Source organism: Heteronotia binoei, chromosome 17 (genome assembly GCF_032191835.1).
Source record: "Heteronotia binoei isolate CCM8104 ecotype False Entrance Well chromosome 17, APGP_CSIRO_Hbin_v1, whole genome shotgun sequence".
NCBI classification, from domain to species: Eukaryota; Metazoa; Chordata; class Lepidosauria; order Squamata; family Gekkonidae; genus Heteronotia; species Heteronotia binoei.
Window position 1 is genome coordinate 39,610,878 of NC_083239.1, and position 24,402 is coordinate 39,635,279.

The 24,402-nt window shown below is 44.5% G+C and overlaps 2 protein-coding genes across 2 annotated transcripts in view; both read right to left on the reverse strand.

The window, feature by feature from the left end:
• LOC132586006 (uncharacterized) overlaps positions 1 to 24,402 on the reverse strand; it is a 476,363-nt gene that overhangs the window by 28,595 nt on the left and 423,366 nt on the right. The window lies entirely within an intron of this gene.
• On the reverse strand, positions 7,738 to 8,745 carry LOC132585826 (chemerin-like receptor 1). Its single transcript, XM_060257703.1, has one exon. The coding sequence runs from the start codon at positions 8,743 to 8,745 to the stop codon at positions 7,738 to 7,740; it is 1,008 nt and encodes a 335-aa protein (XP_060113686.1).

Genomic DNA, 24,402 nt, shown 5'->3' on the forward strand with positions numbered 1-24,402 from the left:
ACTTCTCCACTTGCAGCTGCTGAATGGGTCAGTCATAGCTCTGGCAGAGTTGTCCTTGAAAGGGCAGCTTCTGGGAGATCTCTCTCAGCCCCACCCACTTCACGGGGTGTCTGTTGTGGAGGGAGAAGATAAAGGGAATTGTAAGCCTCTCTGGGACTCTAATTCAGAGAGAAGGGCGGGGTATAAATCTGCAGTCTTCTTCTTCTCAGTGGGATACAGTGCCACAGAATCCACCCTCCAGAGCAGCCATTTTCTCCAGGGGAACTGATGTCTGTAATCTGGAGATGAGCTGTAATTCCAGGAGATCCCCAGACTCCACCTGGAGGATGGCATCCCTATTTGGAGGCATTTTTACACGGCAATCCTCAGTTTTGTACTGCTTCCCCGTTTCTATCTTCTTGTTCCTTGTAACTCTACATACAAACCTCTCTCTTACAGGGCTGTAGCCAGGACTCTAAAAGTCAGGGGGCTTTTTCAAAAGTCAAGGAGCACCCTTCCCCATCCACTGAGGGGTTTGCCACTTCTCAGAAGCTATATGGGGTAGGGGCAAAAGCTGGAGGCTCTGAATGTGACCACGTCGAGGCAGCCGACCTTAAAGCTTTGGAGTCAAGAAGGGACTGCAGCTTGTGTGCAAGCAGGGGGATTTCCTTCCACCTCACTCTCCTCCACCCCAGCACTCTGCAGCCACCAGCTACATCCATCCGCCAACCGCACCCCAGCCTATTCAACGCAGCTTCCTCTGCCTCCTTCCTCTCTAGGGTTGCCAATCCCCAGGCGGGGACAGGGGATCCCCCAGTTTGGAGGCCCTCCCCCCGCTTCAGGGTCATCAGAGAGTGGGGGGAGGGGAGGGAAATGTCTGCTGGGAACTCTCTTATTCCTTATGGAGACTTAGTCCCATAGGAAATAATGGAAAATTGATCCATGGGTATCTGGGGCTCTGGGAGGGGCTGTTTTTTGAGATAGGGGCACCAAATTTTTTGCATAGCATCCAGTACCTCTCTTCCAAATACCCCCCAAGTTTCAGAAAGACTGGACCAGGAGGTCCAACTGTATGAGCCCCAAAAGAAGATGCCCCTATCCATTATTTCCAATGGAGGGAAGGCATTTAAAAAGGTGTGCTGTCCCTTTAAATGTGATGGCCAGAACTCCCTTTGGACTTCAATTATGCTTTTCACACCCTTGCTCCTGGCTCCACCCCCAATGTCTCCTGGCTTCACCTAGGCTTCCCAATCCCCAGGTCCCAGCGGGGTTCTCCCACTTTCCCAGGCTCCTTCCTGCCCCCAGTCAGCTGGCCGGCGGGGGGGAGCCCGCCCCCAGAGCCACCATGTGTCTTTCCACCTCCAGAGGCCTTGGACTCCACTTGGAAAGGCTTCCTGTGACTGTGTCTTTAAGGCTGAATGGGGGCCAGGGGGGGAGTAGGCAGAAGAACATGGCTGCTCCCAGTGGCTTTGAAAGCAGCCCAGACCCTCCGTTGGTTGCACAATCTTTTCAGAGGTCCTTTGTATAGGAAAGATAAACTTGAACCTTTGGTTGCTCTGTGTTACTTTGAAGAAGTTGGAAGTTCAGCAACTCCTGAGTAGAGATGCCAATCCCCAGGTTGGAGCAGGCCCTCTCCCACTTCCGAGTCGTCGGAAACGGGGTGGGGGGGAAATGTCTGCTGGACATTTCATTATTCCCTATGGAGATCGATTCTCATAGGGTATAATGGCAAACTGATCTGGGGCTCTGGAGGGGTTGTGTTTTGAGCTAAAGGCACCAAAGTCTCAGCATAGCATCTGTTGACTCTCCTCAAAATGCTCTCCAAGTTTCAAAAAGATTGGATCAGGGGGTCCAATTCAATGAGCCCCAAAATAAAGTGCCCCTATCCTTCGTTATTTCTAATGTAGGGAAGGCATTTAAAAGGTGTGCAGTTCCTTTAAATGTGATGGCCAGAACTCCCTTTGAAGTTCAATTGTGCTTGTCACAACTTTGCTTATGGGTCCACCCCCAATGTCTCCTGTCTCCACCCCCAAAGTCTCCTGGCTCCACCCCCAAAGTCTCCTGGCTCCACCCCAAAGTCCCCAGATATTTATTGAACTGGACTTGGCAAACCTATGCAGTGCACTGTGCCCAGCTCAGCTCTCCTGGCTCTGGCTGCTGCTGATGGCAGCTCAGCCACGGCAAAAAGAAAAAGGAAAAAGCAGGCTGCGCCCCGGGACTTGGGAGCCATACTTGGAAGTCAGGGACAGTGCCCCCGTAGCTCCCCACTGTGGCTCCGGGCCTGCTCTCTTATGGATGGCCATTGTGGACTGGATGAAATGAGTCCCCATCTGGGATAAATTCTGTCTGTGTGGTTATACTGGTTAAGAGGCCCAGACTCACTTCTGAGAGACCCAGGTTTGAACCCCCACTTGTGTCATGGAAGCTCAGTGGGTTTGACCTTGGGTTAGACACAGGACTTTTTTTTTTTAGCAGGAACTCCTTTGCCTATTAGGCCATGCCCCCCTGATGTGCCCAATCCTCCTGGAGCTTACAGCAGGCCCTGTACTAAGAGCCCTGTAAACTCTTGGAGGATTGGCTACATCAGGGGGTGTGGCCTAATAGGCAAAGGAGTCCCTGCTACACAAAAAGGCCTGGTTAGACACAGGCCTTCAGACTAACCTACCTCGCAGGGTTGCTAGGAAGATAAACTGGAGTAGAGCATCATAGAATTATAGAGTGGGAAGGGATCTCCAGGGTCATCTAGCCCAACCCACTGCACAATCAGGAAACTCATCAATACCTTCCCCCCCACCAGCTCCAGTAAAAAAAAACAAGCAAACTCCAGAATGATATGAGTCACTTTAAGGTCCCATCGAGGAGAAAGGCAGGGTATAAATAAATGATATATAAAAAATAAAATAAATAATTTTTGAGGGGCTGCTACAAATCTGCATACCTCCCGGAATCTTCTGCAATCATAAGCAGAGTTATGCACCTTCTAAGCTTATGGACTGCCGTGGAATTGAATCATAGAACTGGAAGATACCTCCAGGGTCATTTAGTCAATGCAGGAAATTCACAAATACCTCCCCTCCCCATACCCCCTGATCTACACCCAGAAGATAGTAAAAAAAAAAAAACCCTCCGGGATCCCTGGCCAAACTGGCCTGGAGAAAATTGCTTCCTGACCCCAAAGTAGTGATCGACATTCCCCTGGGCACGTAAGAAAGGCCAATGAGAACTACCCATTGATGGGACCCTTCCTGCTCTCCTTCTCTGCCCAAGTTCACAGAATCAGCATTGCTCAGAAGGGTTTAACTCTGCATGATTCATTGGCTTGCACTGACCTGGATGGAGGTTGAACGGTGTCCCAAACGGGAGAACACGGGCTCCTGTGAGGGATTTCCCTTGGAAGAACAGATCAAGAGATTCTGGACAGATGAAAAATGAAGTCTTTCAGTCAACTGATGGCTGTTCAGCAATGAAGCTGATCACTTGCTTGTCCTCTTACTGCCCCACCTTCCTTGTTATGCTTCTCAAGCTTTCCTCTTATAGATGAGCTCTTAAGGGGGTGTGGAAATGCTGGATGGTCTATACCTAAGCGCCAACTTTGTGGGTAGATGGGGAAGTTGGGCACTGTTCTGTGGCACCTATAACTTTATTTTTATTAAACCTTGTTTTTAATTGTAAATTTGGTCACCAATCTAAAACTATATTTTGCCTTGCCAACTCACTATTTGTTTTCAAAGCTCCATCCTCACTCAAAAGATCATCATATCTCAGTATTTTATCAGAATTTAATAAATGTGGCTGGGTAAAAGCTTCAATAGATAAAACCCACTTTGATATTTTTAGCATATATACCAGGTCTTACTTTGTTCCATGTTATTATTAGAGTTTTCCTAATTAAATTATTTTTAAAATATCTGTTATACCACAAAAGGGTATGCCAGGCCAGTTTGAGCCCATGAACGTCTATAGCTAATAAGGTCATTATCCATCTGAGTGATTGGTTTCCAACAGCTATCAAACAACTGCCTGTGGAGCTTCACAAGCAAAGACCTTTAGAGGAAAGCTTTTGCCCTGGAATTTGTGCTTGAAATGTGGCTCTGTGTAATTCTGTAACTTTGTAAGCACATGTTCAGGTCTAAGACAAGCACTGCTGTGTTAAAGCCTTATGCTCTCTGCTAACTAATAAAGGATCTGGACCACCCGAACCTGTACTCTTCCCAGCAGGTTATGGGCCCAGTCTATTGGACCTGATCAGAAGTGAACCAGAACTCAAGCAACTTTGGTGATGTTACATACTACCAAGGCATACCGATACAAAGAAAACTAGATGGCAGTTTTCTCATCAGTTGAGAAGCCAGAAACTGGATGATGCTGCACCCACATACATTCCCATGGAGCCAAACTACATCAGACAAAGGGAAGATTCTGCAGAGCTACCTGAAAGCAACCAACACCATGAAGAACTAGGTAAGTTTTTGCACTTTTCCACTCTGACCAGACTAGACATTACATTAGCTGTGGGACTGTTATGTAGGAAGATTGCAAAACCTGCAAAAAGAGACTGGAAGGCTCTTGTTACCCTTGTGAAATAGTTAATGACTCTTGCAAAACTTAAACTTGAGTTACCTGTTAATGACAGTCCAGATGCAGACGGGGATGGCAACTTAACAGATAGGAACTCTACCAATGGCAATATAGTTTTCTCTAGAGAATGACCTATAAGCTGGTGTACTGAGAAACAGACTAGAGTGTCAAGTTCCCCTGCTGAAGCAGAATATGTGTTAGCAGCCCAAGGTTGTCAAGAGACATAGTGACTGCTACAACTACTAAACAACATGGGCCTAGACTAGGGCTGCCAAGCTCCCACCAGGGGGCGGAGGATTCCCTGGTCTGGAGGGCCCAACCTGCCAGCAGGGAGCAGACCACCAGGGGGATCCTCACCCCCAAAGAGCCCCATTGCTGCACACTGTCCCTTGCAAGATAACATCATCCAGAAGTGATGTTATCGTGCCACAGACATTGGGCTGGGGATGCCCTAGGTCTTGTGGTAAAACTCTATGGTACTATAGAGTTTTATTGCAAGTTCTAGAGCATCCCTGGTGTGACATCTCCAGTGTGATGATGTCACTTCCAGGTGACGCCATCACGTTGCATGCACTTTGCGGAGGGACACAGCAGCGGAGAGACTTGGCAGCTATAGCCTAGACATACTATAGTCATCGTAGAGTGTGAAGACAACAAAAGTCACATCCACTTTTCTGACAAAGAAGATGTGAGTCAGCACATCTGTGTGAAATATCACTTTGTAAGAGATCTGCAAAAGGAAGGAGTTGTCAAACTGCTCCACTGCCTGATGAAAAACGCGCGTGTCGCGTGCGTGAATGTCCCCCGGCAGGGGATGAAGAGGACTTGGCAACCCTAGCTGAAATAAATTCTGTCAGTGTGGTTATGCTGGTTAAGAGGGCCAGACTTGCATCTGAGAGATCCAGGTTCGAACCTCCGCTTGTGCCATGGAAGCTCACTGGGTCTGACCTTGGGTTAGTCACGGGCTTTCAGACTAACCTACCTAGCAGGGTTGATGGGAGGATAAACCAGAGGCGAGAATCATAGAGTTATAGAGTTGGAAGGAAGGTGTCACATTCTCAGACAGAAGGTACCTCCAGGGTCATCTATTCCAACCCACTGCAGAATTCTGGAAACTCATCAATATCTCCCCCCCACACACACACACACACACACACCATCAGTTAAAAAACAAACTGCAGAAGGATATGAGTCACTTTTGTGTCTCCATTGAGGAGAAAGTCAGGGTATAAATGAATTCTATAATAAAATAGTTTTTGAGGGCCTACCAGATTCCTATTGAATTCTGCTGCTATAAACTCACATACCTTCTGCAATCTTCTGCAATCATAAGCAGAGTTACGTACCTTCTAAGCTTATGGACTTCCATGGAATAGAATCATAGAACTGGAAGGGACCTCCAGGGTCATCTAGTCAACCTCCCTACACAATGCAGGAAATTCCCCTTCCATACCCCAGGCCCCCTGCTCTACACCCAGAAGATGACAAAACCATCAGGATTCCTGGCCAAACTGGCCTAGAGAAAATTGCTTCCTGACCCCAAAGTGGTAATAGACATTTTCCTGGGCACATAAGAAAGGACCATGAGAACTAACCACTGATGTAACCCTTCCAGCCCTCCTTCTCTGCCCAAGTTCACAGAATCAGCATTGCTCAGAAGGGTTTAACTCTGCATGGTTCATTGGCTTGCACTGATCTGGACGGAGGTTGGACGGTGTCCCAAATGGGAGAACATGGACTCCTGTGAGGGGTTTCCCTCGGAAGGACCGATCAGAGATTCTGGATGAATGAAAAATAAAGCCCTTCAGTCAGCCGACAGCTGTTCAGCAATGAAACAGATCATCTGCCAATCCTGTTACTGCCCCGCCTCCCTTGTTCTGCTTCTCAAGCCTTCCTCTTATAGAAGAGCTCTCAAGGGGGTGTTTGAAATGCTCAAGGAAATGCTGGATGATCCACACCAAAGCCTCAACTTTGTGGGTAGCTGGGGGAGCTGAACACTGTTGTGTGACACACTGCTGTGCATGGTGTTAAAGCAGTGTGTTTGCGTGTGTTTAATCCAAGGATTCTTTCAGCAATGGTTGTGTTTGCAGATATGTAAGGTGGAGTGGGACCCCAGGTCCTGGCTGGCTCTGCTCCTAAGCCTTTCATATAAACTTGGTGCAGTTCTTATTGGCATAAAGTGTAAAAGAATGGGAGCGGCTTCAGCTGTTTCATCTTGGTACACGGGGGTGGGGGGGGAGAGTTCTTCTGGAAAAATTGGTGCTGGAACTCTCAGGAGGGAAACGGAGGAGAAACACACGAGTGCCCCTTATGAACTTTTCAACTTTTTTTTTAGCATTCATTTCCATGAAGAGGTTCTGGAACTCCATTCCACCACTTCCCTCCAGAGGAAAAAAAGCCTGTTGGTACATCTGATGTCTGTCACAGGTAGGGAAATACAGCCGGAAAGAAGGGAACAATGCTGGATGCAAAAAGACAGGAGGGGGGAAAGCATTTTTAGTTGGTGCGGGGAAGATGTCTAGTCCGCAGGGTACCAGAAGCCATCAGCCAGGGCTCCCCCATAGGGCTGCCAGTTCCAGGTTGGGAAAATTCTCGGAGATTAGGAAGTGAGCTTTTGTGCTTCGGCATGTTTCATTAGGCAACAGAACCTGATCCTGCTTTAACGTACTTATTCTAACTAATGTATTTTACCTCTGTTTCTTATATGTATTGTATTGAGCTCCTGTTTTAATTCTAATGTATATTAGCGAAGAACTTTGATTGTAGTAAAATAAACTCAAGGCTATTAGGAGGTGGAGCCTGGGGAGGGCGGGGTTTGGAGAGGGGAGGGACAATTCTTTTAATGAGTGACGCAGTTCCGGCGATTTTAGGGGTGTGTGGCATATGCAAATGAGTTGTGCTAATGAGCTCCAGCGGCTCTTTTTCTACAACATGGCCCCTGCCCAGAAGAGACATACTAGCATGGAGGCCAGCAGTGATCTTTTTCTTTATTTTCCTTTTGCCACTGGTCAAAGCACAGGTGGGCAATGGGGAAGGTCAGTGGGAAGCTTTCCATTTACAACGGGGAAACTGGTAGTCCTACAGACAGCACATAACTGGTTTGGTGTGGAATTATGAACAGATACATCGAATGGTCTTGCGGGGAAGGTGGGAAATTTTGGAAACCAAGACCAGCAATGTTTATAAGTCTTGAGCGTCCAAGTCCACTGAAGATTTGGCCTTAGTTTGTGTTGTGTTGTGCCTTCCGTTCTCAGCAAAGACAGTCTCAAATGCAGCAAGGATGGAGTGTTTCAGCCTTTCCTTGAAATCATGCCCCATGAAGACATACAGGATGGGATTCAGGCAGCTGTTCATGACACCCAGGCTGGTAGCCAAAGGAACACCGATAAGGGGTATCCACTTCTGTGTGGGGTCCTTGTGAAACTGAAGCTCCAGGAAAGAGAAAACATGGTAGGGGAGCCAGCAGATGAAAAAAGCCACAATCACTGCAGTGATGACCTTGAAAGGCTTGCTTGACTGCACCGAGCGGACCCTCCTCAGCCGCAGAACGATCGTCCCATAGCAAATAAGGATAACTAGAAAGGGGATCGCAAAGGCAAAGATGAAACGGCTGATAATAATGTCACGGAAGGTGACTTCTGCCTGTTTCTCATCATGGCTATAGTGGCTATAGCAGTAGGTCTGATTATTATCCTCTGTGGTCTTTTTAAAATGGATCTCTGGTGAACTCAACACGAGGGCCAGAATCCAGACCCCGAGAGCCACGAAGGAAGCACATCGGGGGTTCCGGTGATTCTGAGCCCACGCAGGACATAACACGGAAATACAGCGATCGATGCTGATGACCATGAGGAGGTAGATGCTGGCGTAAAAGTTGACGAAGGCCAAGCTGCTGTTTAACTTGCACATGGCCTCCCCAAAGGGCCAGTGAAGGCTCATAGCTAGGTAAGTAATGCGCAGGGGCAGGAAGAAGGTGAAGGTGAAGTCGGCAATGGCCAGGTTGAGGAACCAGATGATGTTGACCGTCTTCTTCATACGGAAGCCAGTGATGAAAATGATGAGCCCGTTTCCAATGACCCCCAGCACGAAGGCAATGCTATGGATGACCACGCAGAGAATATTCAGATTTTTCCACAAAGGTTGCTGGAAGATATCGTCATCGTCATGAGAGTTATTGTAGCTGGCCATGGTGACAATGGAATCTGGGTGAGCAACCACAAGAGAGGCAAGTTAAGTTGTGTCTTCCATGGCCTTTTGGGGGAGACTCTCCTTGCTTCTGTCTTCTCCTGGATGGAAAAAGAAGGACGTAAGTACTGCCATGTGGGATCAGATCATTGTCCATCTATCTGAGCGATCAGTTTTCAACAGCTACCAACCAACTGACTGTGGAGCTCACGAGCAAAGACCTGCAGAGGACATGAAATTGTTGAGCAGTAAGGTTAGAATGGATAAAAGGAACTACTTCTTCACTCAAAGGGTGATTAACATTTGGAATTCACTGCCACAGGAGGTGGTGGCGGCTACAAGCATAGACAGCTTCAAGAGGGGAAAGGATAAGCATATGGAGCAGAGGTCCATCAGTGGCTATTAGCCATAGCTTATTGGTGGAACTCTTTGGGGCAGTGATGCTCTGTGTTCTTGTGCTTGTGGGGGGCACAGTGGAAGGGCTTCTAGCCCCACTGGTAGACCTCTTGATGGCACTTGGGTTTGGGGTTTTTTGGGGTTGGGGTTGGGGTTGTGTGACACAGAGTGTTGGACTGGATGGGCCATTGGCCTGATCCAACATGGCTTCTCTTATGTTCTTATCTTTTGCCCTGAAATTTGTGCTCCACCATCTGGTTGCCAGAAGGTTAAACCACGGAGTTTTGGTGGGATGCTGGAATGTCACCAGTAGTCTTGCCAGTCCCCAGGTCTGGGAGAGGTTCCCCTAGTTTTGTAGTCTCACTACCAGCCGGTTGGCCTTTAGATCTCAGGCAAGTTCAGAAGCTTGCAACTGCTTCTGCTTTTGAAGGTGTGTGGGTGCCTTTAAATGTCAGTGAGACTGAATCTGCAGCAGGGGGGGCACTGGAAGGGAAGGGAGAGGGGCGGCCCCAGCCTCTCCAGTTTCCTGCTCTCACCACCACGGCTCCCTCCCCCTATGACCCCCCCACCAAGTTCCCTCCCCACCCTCCCAAGGCCCCTAGCTACGGGGCTGGGTCTAAAAAGCCCTGTATATGTGTGTGTGTGTGTGTGTGTATATACACACACACACAGTCCATTTCAAACAATTAGTCCTTTGTCAAGGGTTAACCATAATAGTTCACACTAGTTGTAGACTCTACTTCTCACTGGCGGCCAATGAGCTGTGTAATTCCACTGGTTGGCCGTTTAAAGTTTCAACACCAGAGAAATCAGTGACTTTCACCAAGAAAATAAGTTTCTGAATCACAATACTTTTGTATTCGGAACACTATACCAATCTTCATTACACCGTTCACAAAAATACATTGAACCCTACATTGCTTGAGGGGATATGGCAGCTTTGGAAGGTGGAGTCTATAGCATCTCATCCCTACTGCTCCCCTCCCAACTTTTCCCTTCCCGGGCTCCATCCCCAGATCTCCAGGAATTCTCCACCCTGGAGTAGGCAACCTTAGACGCAGGCAACAGTGAATTTTATACAGACCTTGCTGTCTGTATAATGAGGGTTGGAAAGGAAAGGTCCCCTGTGAAAGCACCAGTCGTTTCCGACTCTGGAGTGACGTTGCTTTCACAACGCTTTCACGGCAGACTTTTTATGGGGTTGTTTGCCATTGCCTTCCCCAGTCATCTACACTTCCCCCCCAGACCTCGGAAGGATGGAAGGCTGAGTCAACCTCAAGCCGGCTACCTGAAAACCCAGCTTTCGCCGGGGATCGAACTCAGGTCATGAGCAGAGCTTAGGACTGCAGCTTTAACACTCGGTGGCACGGGGCTCTTCAGTAATGAGGGTTACCAGGCTGGAATTGAGAAATAACTGGAGATTTGGGAGGGGACGTGGCTTTGGAGGGCGGGGTTTGGGGAGGGGAGGAACTTCAGCAGAGTAGAATGCCATTCTCACCTGGAGATCCCAGGAGACCTTAGGGTTGCCAAGTCCTAGGCATTTGCCACAGGGAAGTGGGAGGGAGCTTTCTGGAAGTGGGGGGGAGGGGTCAAGGTGGCATTGCTATGTGTGATGTGCCTGCTGTGATGACATCACACATGATTCTCATCATGAGAATTATAGTAACTGGCATGGTGATGCTCTGGTCTTTTGGGCAAAACTCTAGAGTTTTGGCCCAAATACCAGAGCATTGCTGCACAAAGTCCCCAGTGTGATGATGTCACTTCCACGTGATGTCATCACATCGGGGACATTGCATTGGGGTGTGGCTGTTGGAATGTGGCTTCCCCCCATGACCAGCTGGCCAGCGGCAAGCAGGAGCCCACAAAATCAAGGGATCCCCCACTCCCACCTGGGGCAAACCCTGGGAGAATTCCAGCCAGGGGTGGAATTCTAGCAGGAGCTCCTTTGTATATTAGGCCACCCCCCCCCCCCGCCCGATGTAGCCAATCCCTCCAAGAGCTTACAAAAAAGAGCCTTGTAAGCTCTTGGAGGATTGGCTACATCAGGGGTGTGTGGCCTCATATGCAAAGGAGCCCCTGCTAAAATTCCACCTCTGACTCCAGCCATCACCTGCTAGCCAGCAACCTTCATGGGCACCACATTGGGGACCCCCTGCCTGCTCTAGGTAGAGCCTGGTGTTCTCCTAGAATTATAACCAGACTTTTTTTTTTTTTTGCAGAGAAAGCCCAGCAGGAACACATTTGCATATTAGGTCACACCCTGGCACCAAGTCAGCTGGAACTGCATTCTTGCTCAAAACAAGAGCCCTGATTAGAACTGATTTCCAGGCTACAGCTTTGGAGGGCCAGCTGTACGGGATCACACCCCTGCTGAGCTCCTTCCCCTCCTCAGCTTCTGCCCACCCTCCAGATCTCCAGGAGTTTCTCAGCCTGGAGTTGGCAACCCTGCTTAACCACACCAGCACCACCCTCAAGAACAAGGCAGTTCAGACTGGCACGAGTCTAATTTCCTGTCTCGTTCTGCAGAAATGAACATCCTGTTTCACGTCTCAGTCATTCAGCGGCAAAGCTGTCCCCACCGTCCACCTCATAAGCACCCCTCCCACCTAAGAACAGGAGGCCCCCAGAAGCATTTGCCAAGGAAAGGAGGACACATCCCTTATGTGGCAAGTACCATTTCAGTTGTCCGCATGGTCTACAATGTTTCAGGCGGGTAGCTGTGTTGGTCTTCAGTTGAAGAGCAAGACTGAAGTTCCAGAGCACCCTGAAGACCAACAAGACGGTCGAAGCTCACAAGAGTCAAAGCTTCCTTCGTCTGATACAAGGAGAGTTGGAGGGAGGGTCACCACATCTCTTCTGCCCACAGCAGGTAGGGTTGCCAGCCTCTGGGTGGGACCTGAGGATCCCTTGGTAATTCAGCTTATCACTGGAAGGATAATATCAGTTCCCCTGGAGAAAATCACCACTTTGGAAGGTGGACACTGTGGTATTGTACTCCAATGAGGTCCCTGTCCTCCTCAGGCTCCACCCCCAAATCTCCAGGAGTTTCCCAACCTGGAGCTGGCAACACTACCCACCCTTCCCTGCTGTGGGAGACCTGGTAACCCTATCAGCAGGGGTGGGTAGCTGGGGGTAGGGCTGCCAGGGTTTGGAGGCTGGGGAGGACAGAGACCTCAGTGGGGTACAGTGCCACAGAATCCACCCTCCAAAGCAGCCATTTTTTTCTCCAGGGGAACTGATCTCTGTAACCTGGAGATGAGCTGTAATTCCAGGAGATCTCCAGGCCCCACCTGGAGGATGGCAAACCTATTTGGAGGCACTTTCCACTGCAATCCCAGCAGGCCTCAGTTTTGTAATGCTTCCCATTTCCATCTTCTTGTTGCGTGTAACTCAAGATACAGAAACTCTCTCTTAAGGATGGACACTCTATGGATCGGATGAAGTGTGTCCTGATCACAAAAGCCCAAGCTGGAATAAATTCTGTCAGTGTGATTATCATGGTTAAGAGGACCAGACTCACGTCTGAGATACCCAGGTTCAAAACCCCATTTGTGCAATGGAAGCTCATTGGGTTTGACCTTGAGTTAGAGGGGTAGGGAACAGTGGCTCTCCAGATGTTTTTTGCCTACAACTCCCATCAGCCCCAGCCATTGGTCATGCTGGCTGGGGCTGATGGGAGTTGTAGGCAAAAAACATCTGGAGAGCCACTGTTAGACTAACCTGCCTCGCAGGGTTGCTGGGAGAATAAACCAGAGGGGGAATCATAGAATTATAAAGTTGGAAGGGACCTCCAGGGTCATATAGTCCAACCCACTGCACAATGCAGGAAATTTGCCAATACCCCCCCACACACACACCAGTAAAAAGGAAGGAAGGAAGGAAGGAAGGAAGGAAGGAAGGAAGGAAGGAAGGAAGGAAGGAAGGAAGGAAGGAAGGAAGGGAGAGAGAGAAAGAAAGAAAGAAAGAAAGAAAGAAAGAAAGAAAGAAAGAAAGAAAGAAAGAAAGAAAGAAAGAAAGAAAGAAAGAAAGAAAGAAAGAAAGAAAGAAAGAAAGAAAGAAAGAAAGAAAGAAAGAAAGAAAGAAAGAAAGAAAGAAGAAAGAAAGAAAGAAAGAAAGAAAGAAAGAAAGAAAGAAAGAAAGAAAGAAAGAAAGAAGCAAGCCACTTTTTGGGAGAAAGGCAGGGAGAAGAAGAAGAAGAAGAAGAAGAAGAAGAAGAAGAAGAAGAAGAAGAAGAAGAAGAAGAAGAAGAAGAAGAAGAAGAAGAAGAAGAAGAAGGAGATTATTCATGTGGAGAAGTGGAGAATCAGCCCCAGTTCTTCCAGATAAGAGTCCGCATACTTAACCACTACACTACACTAAACTCACTCTCAAAATAGTTTCTGAGGGGCTACCAGATTCTTGTTGAATTCTGCTGCTACAAACTCACATATCCCCCCCCCCCCCCGAATCTCCTGCAATCATAAGCGGAATTACACACCTTCTAAGCTTATGAATTTCCATGGAATAGAATGAGAATCATAGAACAGGAAGAGATCTTCAGGGTCATCAAAGTCCAACTCTGTGCACAATGCAGACAATTCACACACAAACACACACACATCCACACACCATGACTACCCAAAAGATGGCAAAACCCCCTCCAGGATTCCTGGCCAGGACAAAATTGCTATCTGACCTCAAAATGGTGATCAGCATATCCCTAGGCATGTAAGAAAGGACCATAAGGACTAACCACTCATGCACCCCTTCCTGCCCTCCTTCTCATGATCGGCCAAATTCACAGAATCTGCATTGCTCAAAAGGATTTAACTCTGCATGGTTCGTTTGCTTGCACTGACCTGGATGGAGGTTGAATGGTGTCACAGCAGACAGGAGAGCACAGAGTCCTGTGAGAGATTTCCCTTGGAAGAACAGACCAGAGATTCTGGATGAATGAGAAATGAAGTCCTTCAGTCACCCAACAGCTGTTCAGCAATGAAAGTGATCATCCTCTTACTGCCCTACCTTCCTCGTCCTTCTCAAGCCTGCCTCTTATAGAGGAGCTCTCAAGGGTGTGTGGAAATGCTGGATGATCCACACCTAACCCTCAACTTCGTGGGTAGATGGGGGAGTTGAACGCTGTTGTGTGATATGGTGAATGTTCTGAATGCAGTGTGTGTGTTTAATTTAAGGATTCTTTCAGCAATGGTTGAGTTTGCAGAAAGAAGAAGAAGAAGAAGAAGAAGAAGAAGAAGAAGAAGAAGAAGAAGAAGAAGAAGAAGAAGAAGAAGAAGAAGAAGAAGAAGAAGAAGAAGAAGAAGATGATGATGATGATGATGATGATGATGATGATGATGTTGGATTTATACCCCAGCCTTCTCTCTGAATCAGAGTCTCACAATCTCCTTTCTCTTCTTCCCCATGACAGAAAACTTGTGAGGTGGGTGGGGCTGAGAGAGCTCTCCCAAAAGCTGCCCTTTCGTGGACAGCTCTGTGAGGGCTATGGCTGACCCAAGGCCATCCAGCAGCTGCAAGCAGAGGAGTGGGGAATCAAACCCAGTTCTCCCAGATAAGAGTCCACACCTTAACCACCACACCAAAACTGGCTGGCTCTGCTTCTAAGCCTTTAATATCAACTTGGTGAAGTTCTTATTGGCATAAACTGCAAAAGAATAGCAGAAGCTTCATCTTGGTGCATCTGATGCGTGTCGCAGGTGGAGGTATGCAGCCGGAAAGAAGAGAGCAATGCAAAAAGAATTATAGGGGGGGGGGAGGTTAAAGCATTTGTAAATAATGCGTGGGGAAGATGTCTAGTCTGCAGGGTACCAGAAGGCATCAGCCAGGGCTCCCCCATAGGGCTGCCAGTTCCAGGTTGGGAAAATTCTTGGAGATTAGGAAGTGAGCTTTTGTGCTTCGGCATGTTTCATTAGGCAACAGAACTTGATCCTGCTTTAACGTTCTTATTCTAACTAAGGTATTATATTCCTTATATGCAGGCCTCATTTTAGGCAGGAGCTCACAGGAGCAGAACTCCAGAACCTCTCAATTTTATTCCATTCTTTCTTTCTCTCTCTCCACACACCCCCCCACTTGCTTTTGTTCACCCCCTACCTCCCGGTGAGAATTTTGCTGAATTCTTAAGATTTGACAAACTTTCTAATATTTTTCCTCACAGAAAATGGGAAAATAACCAAAACATATAAAGCAGACCGGTGGAAATCTTCCTCGTGCCACTGTGGCCACACAGGAGAAAGTAATGTTAAGTTTGATGAGAGTAAGGTTTTATTAGGACAATTATAATTCAAGAAGCATTTTAAAGTACGTGCTGAGCTGATAGAATTTAGTGCACCTTCTGGGGTGTGTGACATATGCAAATGAGTTGTGCTAATGAGCTCTGGTACTTCTTTTTCTACAAAATGACCCCTGCTTGTATGTATTGCATTGAGCTCCCATTTTAATTCTAATGTGCTATAGCGAAGAACGTTTGACATGCACCTGATCTTTGATCATAATAAACTAAACGCAAGGCTATAAGGAGGTGGAGCCTGGAGTGGGCAGGGAGAGACCTCAGCAGGATGTGATGCCATAGAGTCCACCCTTCAAAGCTGCCATTTCCTCCAGGGAGATTCGTCCCTGTCATCTGGGCAGGTGTAATTCTGGGAGAATGTAGGTGCCCACTTGGAGGCTGGTGACTCCAGTTTCTAGGTCCAGCATACCAGGGCTTTTTTTTGTGCTGGAGACCACCGGAGTGCAGCTCTGAGTGGGCTGGCCAGGGCTCCGTAAGAAGAAGGCAGCCATGTGCTCCCAGGCCAGCACTTTATGACCCCAAAAAATTATCATCTCGCTCTGGTATTTGCTGGTTCCACTGTCCGTCACTCTGTCTGTGGTCAGATTGGTGCGGTTCCCACGTCTTCCTGTGGAATGCGTTGCTTTCCCAGCTTCTCCCCACACGCCCTTCCCTGGCTTCCTCTACTCAGTATTGTACATTAACCACAAATCCAAATCTGGCACTAGGCAATATACAAAGGAAATAAAGTCTCACGTAGATATTTTCTTAGCCCAGTTTCTCCAAACAAAGATCCAGGTGCTTTAAATTTCTCTGTTTTAATTTCTTAATACAAATCTTCCAGAGTGGTTAGGCTAAAAAAAACATTTACAATGAAATTAATAAAAGTATACAGAAATGAATTCATTGTTCATCAATTTATATTTATTATCTTTTACAGGCTGACCTTTCAATCAGTGTTCCAATTCGCATCACAGCTTATGTTCGTTCTATTTCTTATTTCTGTTCAATGTAACCAATAAAAAAGAAAATTGAATTAGTGCCTACAGCTTTATTATTATTTTTAAAATTTTATTACTTTTAGTCAATTAATCCTGCTAACCTTTTCTTTTAACTTCAAGGAAATTATTTATGTCAATTAATGATTATTCTTCTGTTCTAAACATAAAATAAAATAATCATTATGAATTATCCATGTCTCTCATCAATTTTATTCATGGCAATTATTAAAATAGTTCATGAGAGTTCTGGAAACTTACCCTTGTTCTGAGCTGCTTAATGGGATCTCGCTATGGAGTCGGAAACCCATGATTATTTTATTTTATGTATGTCTGTTTTATTTTATGTCAGTATAATTGGACCAATAATAGGCAACCAAAGATGTAATTCCTAGGTGTCACTGACCAGGGCCAGCCTTAGACTGTCTGGCACCCTAGACAATACTAACTTCTGGCGCCCCACCCCTGAACTGATAATGTCACCAAGCCACATGGAGGCACCAAATTCAACACCCCCAGAAGGCTAGCGCCCTAGGCAATTGCCTAGTTTGCCTAGTGGTGGGGCTAGCCCTGTCACCAACATTTCATAGACTTTTGACAGGCGAGCTTCATGGTTATCTAATAACCATCTTCAGTAATGTATGTTAGGATGCAGAAATAATTGCTATGCCATACATTTAGTCGCTAAGATAAGATTGTCCCAAATTAAATTGACTTACCAAGGAGTTCAAAAAAATACTTTTCAAGGCCCCAGTATTTTTGTCACTGCTGCAATTCCTAATAGTCATTTCATCATTGGTAAAGCCTGGGATGCTCAAGATTTAAATGGTAAGTAAAATGATAAGTAAAATGGTAAGTAAAAACAGTTGCTGTCTGTTGAAGGGACTTGACAATTTTACAAAAATTCTGAAAGATCCAGGGACTAATTAAGTCCATGTGAAGCCTGGGACTTTAGCCTGTAAATCCACTAGAACTTAGTAACATGTACATCTATTCTAGAGTAAGAATTCATTTCTAACCTCTCCAAAACTAAAAATCTAAAATCCTCAAGGGTGCAGCTCTGATCCCCAAAATGTTGGGCAAAAGCAGTATCTATTACTAAGTCTTCTTCAAGACTTAAGTTTGATAATCCTGGATCTATGCATAGGAAGTCCTATATACATTTTTGACATGTACCCTGGATGAGATACACTGCCCATTTTGTTGAACATGTACTGAAAAAAATTAAGTTCCCATTCAAAATTAGGAAGGGCCAACTTTTTAGTTTCCCATGCTTGGGGGCAGATGGAGCATGCCCCACACTTGATTTACTCCCTTGGGCTTGGATTTTGTCTGGAAATAGGTAGACAATCAGACCTAACAATATTTTTTATGCTAAGAGTTTTCCCAAATCCTACAAAAGGAGGTGTTTCACATCCTGGTATATTCCTAAAGATATGCCAGTGTTTCAAAATTATTTCCTTTATTGAATCTGCTAAAGTAGAGAAATCAAAGGCACATTTTACATTATTTTGTGAACGAGATTTCTTTTCTTTCTTTTCTTTTCTTCTCTCTATTTTTTGTATGTGTTCCCTGGCTTTCTCTATAACTTCAGTTGGGTAGCCATGTTGTCAAAATTGGCATGCCAGGCATGCCACTTGAGGTTTAAAGTCAATATCATAAGTAGGGTTATGCTTTAATCAGAGGAAGTGACTTACTGGTAAATTTGCACATATGTGCCTAGGGTGGTGAGATGCATGGTGTTGATATGAATTTTTGTCTGATTTTTTAATAAATAGTCTCACAGCTAGATTCATGCTCATATCATATAGCCGTCTACATTTTATGGATGGATGGTGTTAAAGCAAGGCACCAAATTGTCTATTTTAGTCTTATCAGATAGTGTTAATATAACATCATCAATGTACCTTGTATAGAACAGGATACAGTATTAAAATGGATTAACTGAGGCACTGCTAACAAAATCCCCCTCCAATTGTGCCATAAATGCATTGGCCTCACTAGGGGCAAATCAACTGCCCAATGCCACGCCTTTTATTTGGAAACAGAAGTCCCCCTTATATCTAAAATAACTTTTCTCTAGAATTAATTCAGCCAATTCCAACAGAAAGTACATTGGTAGCACTTGTTTCTGTCTCGTCTCTAGGGGAATCTACACATAACCAAGCCTCCTCATGTGGAATGTAAATGTAAATTGATGAGATGTCTAATGTCACTAAGATTGCATTTTTAAGAATAACCAATCCCTCTATTTTACAAATATTTTTCATATTTGTATGAATATGTATTAGTATGAATTAGTATTTTTCATAAAAGAAGGTATTCTGTTTACAAATGACTGCAAAAAGGTCAATACATTTTGAAAGAGGCTCTAATATCAAATTGGATGCTGAGACTATAGGGTGTCCAGGAGGAGGTGTGCCAACCTTGTTATTTTCAGCAGCGTATAGAAAACTGGAACACAAGGGTGTTCATTTATTGGAAACTGAACTGTATTGCCACTAATATGCTCCCATAGTATGAGCTTCCTGTGCTATGATTTTTATTAGGCTCAAGATCTGTTGAGTGGGATCATGAGGAACGGAAACATAGAATTCTTGATCTTGCAATTGATGCATCACCTCAGTATCCTAGTCTACATAATCCTGCACTGGTATAGCTCCCCCCTTATCTGCCTCTTTAATTATGATGCTTTTGTCTGCAGCTATCTCTTTAAGAATCCTATCTATAATTAAAAGTATTAAATCAAAGGTGTGTTTGTTTAAAATGGCCATCCATTTTTCTCAAAAAGCTTCATTGTCGGGTGGGGGGGTCGTGGTAGATAATTCACTGAAAATGTCAAGACAGTGTGCATTTGCAATAAAAAAGGCCAATGCCATGCTGGGAATTATTAGGAAGGGAATTGAAAACAATTCAGCCAGTATCATAATGCCCCTGTATAAATTGATGATGCGGTCTCATTTGGAGTACTGTGTGCAGTTCTGGTCGCCACACCTCAAAAAGGATATTATAGCATTGGAGAAAGTCCAGAAAAGGGCAACTAGAATGATTAAAGGGCTGGAACACTTTCCCTATGAAGAAAGGTTGAAACGCTTAGGGCTCTTTAGCTTGGAGAAACGTCGACTGCGGGGTGACATGATAGAAGTTTACAAGATAATGCATGGGATGGAGAAAGTAGAGAAAGAAGTACTTTTCTCCCTTTCTCACAATACAAGAACTCATGGGCATTCGATGAAATTGCTGAGCAGACAGGTTAAAACGGATAAAAGGAAGTACTTCTTCACCCAAAGGGTGATTAACATGTGGAATTCACTGCCACAGGAGGTGGTGGCGGCCACAAGTATAGCCACCTTCAAGAGGGGGTTAGATAAAAATATGGAGCAGAGGTCAATCAGTGGCTATTAGCCACAGTGTGTGTGTGTGTGTGTGTGTGTGTGTGTGTATATATATATATATATATATTTGGCCGCTGTGTGACACAGAATGTTGGACTGGATGGGCCATTGGCCTGATCTAACATGGCTTCTCTTATGTTTTTATGCTCACAAACAATAAAAGCAATACATCACAGTAAAGCAGTTCAATTCAATCAAACATTAATGAAACATTTAAACAATTCATCAGTTCAACGATTAAAACGATTAAAACAATATGGTGCCAATGGATGGTGCTGATTGATCATTGGCAGGTAGATATAATACCCCCGGAGTTTACAAGTTCAAAAGGACCAACTCTCTCCCCCCCCCCACCCGACAATGAAGTTTTTTGAGAGAAATGGATGGCTATTTTAAACAAGCACATCTTTGATTTAATACTTTTAATTATAGATAGGATTCTTAAAGAGATAGCTGCAGACAAAAGCATCATAATTAAAGAGGCAGATAAGGGGGGAGCTATACCAGTGCAGGATTATGTAGACTAGGATACTGAGGTGATGCATCAATTACAAGATCAAGAATTCTATGTTTCCGTTCCTCATGATCCCACTCAACAGATCTTGAGCCTAATAAAAATCATAGCACAGGAAGCTCATACTATGGGAGCATATTAGTAGCAATACAGTTCAATTTCCATTTTATAGAATACTCCTTTTGTTAAAATTATCCAATAAGTCAAATCAATCAGAGAAGGAGTTTGTAGCCCAATTCTGACTTGGGTTTTTTTTCTGCAGAAGTTTAGGTGTTGAAGATTTATAAAAGTCAAAAAGCCATCTCTTAAGTAACATCTTGAGCACCAGTAAACACAATTATTTCATAATCTTCAACAGCTAAACTTCCTTGGAAGTAACAAACACAATTATTTAGAAATCTTCAAGAACTGAACTTCCAAGGAAGTTTTGCTGTTGAAGATTTCTAAATAATCGTATTTACTGTTACTCGAGATGTTACTTAAGAGATGGCTTTTTGATATGGGATTGTTGTAATGCCAATGCACTTATTGTTTCAATAGCCACACAAGCTATTTTGTGGTATCAAAAACTTGAAGGACACTCCTATTTTAAAAACCATTGGTTTCGAAAATCTCTGTACCACATCTGGTCATGGTTGAAGCCGAGAATTTATCAAAAAATTCCAAGATGGGTTTCGCCAGTAGAAGCATTTACTCACCCAAATCTTTTAAAAACAAACCAGAACTATAAGTATGATGACTTGTTGGGAAAAGACAATCAACTGAAAACCAAAGAGGAATTGGAAAACATGGATATTAAAATGAACTGGTGGTTGAGAATGCAAGTTAGATCGAGATATGCCAAAGATAAGATGATAGGCTTTAATACAGAGCAATATGTATTTGATAAAATTCTGTTGGGTCCACAAGAAAAGTTAATTTCTAAACTATATGCATACCTACTTCAAATGAAGACACAAGACAAAGTTGTAAAGGACTGTATGGTTCAATGGGCAAAAAACTTTGGATATAATATTGCATTAGAAGACTGGGAGAGACTGCGGAAATTCAATGTCAAATTAACTAAGTCAGTAACCTTTAAAGAAAACCCATATAAGATGTTTTATAGATGGTATCTGACACCACAGAAATTATGTAAGATTTATACTAATATGTCCAACAAATGTTGGAAATGTACCAAACAGATTGGTTCCTTTTTCATATGTGGTGGACATGTGAGACTGTGAAAGGATATTGGAAAATGGTCCATGAAATGTTACAGAAGATCACCAAGACACAGATTCATTTCAAACCAGAACTATTTTTATTGAATATATCCCCTGAGGACTATTCCAAAGAGAAGAGACATTTGTTGGCACATTTTAATACAGCAGCTAGGATCCTCTTGGAGCAAAGATGGACGTCTCAGGAAATCCCCACGAAAATAGACTTAGTGGGAAAAGTTTTGGAAACAGCAGAGATGGACTTCTTATCCCAGTTGTGAACTGGGAAATTTAAAGAAGCAGCAAGAAAATATTGGATTAAATTCTACGCCTGGTTAGATAATCAAGACTCTTAAGATTCTCTGATGTGAACTTATTTTTTCTTTTTTCCCTGTATTCTATATTACAAAACCTGTTTCTATTGGAACTGTCAGAATTATTGGATAATTTTAACAAAAGGAGTATTCTATAAAATGTGAAATAGAATTAGTGTAGTTGAGACAAAAATATTAAAGGATACTTTATAATAAGAAGCATTGGTAGAATTATAATTTTTGAAAGGTTTTTTTAGGTAAAATAATACCGGAATGTATTGTGCTTTCTATCTCCCAATTCCCTACCCCTATCTTTTTTTTCTTCTAAAACTAATAAAACATTTTGAAAATGAAATGTCACTTAAGATATGGCTTTTTGATATGGGATTGTTGTAATGCCAATGCACTTATTGTTTCAATAGTCACATAAGCATTTTTGTTAGACAGACAGACAGACAGACAGACAGACAGACAGACAGACAGACAGACAGACAGACAGACAGATAGATAGATAGATAGATAGATAGATAGATAGATAGATAGATAGATAGATAGATAGATAGATAGATAGATAGATAGATAGATAGATAGATAGATAGATAGATGGATGGATGGCTCAGAGTCTTTTTATTGATTTTTTGGTTTGGTTTAGGCATTTTTGATCTGTGGTTCCTCTTTCTGAGATACCTTTGAGCCCTGAGAGACAGCATCAGAGGAAAGCCTCAGGCTCCATGGCCTGTTTGTTTGGCCCTCCAGGGTGATTGGCTGGCCACTGTGTGACATAGGATGTTGGACAGTTGGCAACTGGAGATCTTCTGCTATTATATTTGATCTCCAGATGACCAAGAACAGTCTCCTGGGATGAAATGGCTACTTTGGAGGGTGGTCTCTATGGTCTTATTCCCAGCTGAGGTCCCTCCCATGCCTTCTCCGAAGTCCACCATTCCCAGGCTCCACCCCCCCAAAACCTCCAGGTATTTCCCAATCCAAAGCTAGCAAACCTAATGTTGGACTAGATGGACTGTGTGTCTGATCTAACAGGACTGTTCTGGGGTTCTTTTGAGAGGGTAATTACTGCAGGGTTCTGAAGCTTTAGGTGGGCCTAGAATTATATCTGATCTATGCATATCAGTTCCCTTTTGAGGGTAGACTGTATGGCATCACATTCCCACAGATCTCCTTCTGTTCCCCAGACTCCACCCTCCCCAATTACCATCCCCAAATCTCCAGAAATTTCCCAAACTGGAGCTAGCAATCCTAGATCAGCTGAAAGTTCTTTCTTTCTTTCTTTCTTTCTTTCTTTCTTTCTTTCTTTCTTTCTTTCTTTCTTTCTTTCTTTCTTTCCTTCTTTCCTTCTTTCTTTCTTTCTTTCTTTCTTTCTTTCTTTCTTTCTTTCTTTCTTTCTTTCTTTCTTTCTTTCTTTCTTTCTTTCTCTCAATTGCTATATTGTGAGTCACTCAGAGTCACCATTTGGGACAAAAAGCAGGGTAGAAACAATGAGATCAAGACATGGGTGTGCCTTCTGGTTGAAAAACAGTCATGGACAACATCTCATGCAGAGACATAACAGGCACCTTTCTCCATCCATAGGCCATTCTGTAGTATTGCTGCATAAGGAATGATTGAATGTTCCTGCTACACCCAGTCCAGAAGTACAACAGAATTATACCCCCCACATGAACAGCAAACAATTCAGAGATACAACAGGCAACCTCCTCTGTGGGTGGGAACTTTGGACTCACAGCCAGGTCTAATTATTTAAATTAGCATTGGCTTGGAGCACACAATTGGGTGGATGACTCTTTTACCAACATAGGCTGAGACTGTTAGCATTTACCAAGGACAAAGGCCATTTCTCTGACACCCATCCTTGGTAAGAGGCTGCCTTTGAGTATGTTAGTTCACTGGGACTTGCTTTGGAGTAAATGTGCCAAAGAGTGCAGCCAGGATGACCGAACCTGGGATTGAATGGACAGGAACGCAGTTCCAGCTGACTTGGTGTCAGGGGGTGTGGCCTAACATTCATATGTCCCTGCTGGTTTTTCTACACAAAAGCCCTGTGCAAAACAATGGTGTTGTCAGGGGGTGTGGTCTAATGGGAAATGAGTTCCTGCTGGGTTTTCTCTACAAAAAAAAGCCCTGAGGAAGACATTTCCTGTTTTACCAAAAACTGCAATCTGATTCACTCTTCCTCTTGAGTCATGACACAAACATTTCCCCCCTTCTCAAATCTTCTTGAAGTTTATTTTTGAACAGTAATAGGTAGTCAACTGACGCTGCTTTTGAAAGGTAGTCAACTGACGCTGTTACAGCACAAGGAATGCAGAAAGCAGAGAAGGAGGAGAGGCCATGGCTCAGTAGGAGGGCAATAGATTCACATGCAGAAGGTAACAGGTTCAATCCCCGGCATTTCCAGTTTGAAAGATCAGAGAGGAGGGGATGGGGAAAACCTCTGCCTGAGACCCCAGAAAGCAGCTGCCAATCAGAGTAGACGATACCAAACCTGACAGACAAAAGGTCTGACTCAGTAGAAGGCAGATTCAGATATGTTCACAGTTCACAGGAGCCTTTTG

Coding starts and splice junctions, on each gene's coding strand:
- LOC132585826 (XM_060257703.1), bottom strand. CDS start 8,745: ATGGCCAGCTACAATAACTCTCATGACGATGACGATATCTTCCAGCAA.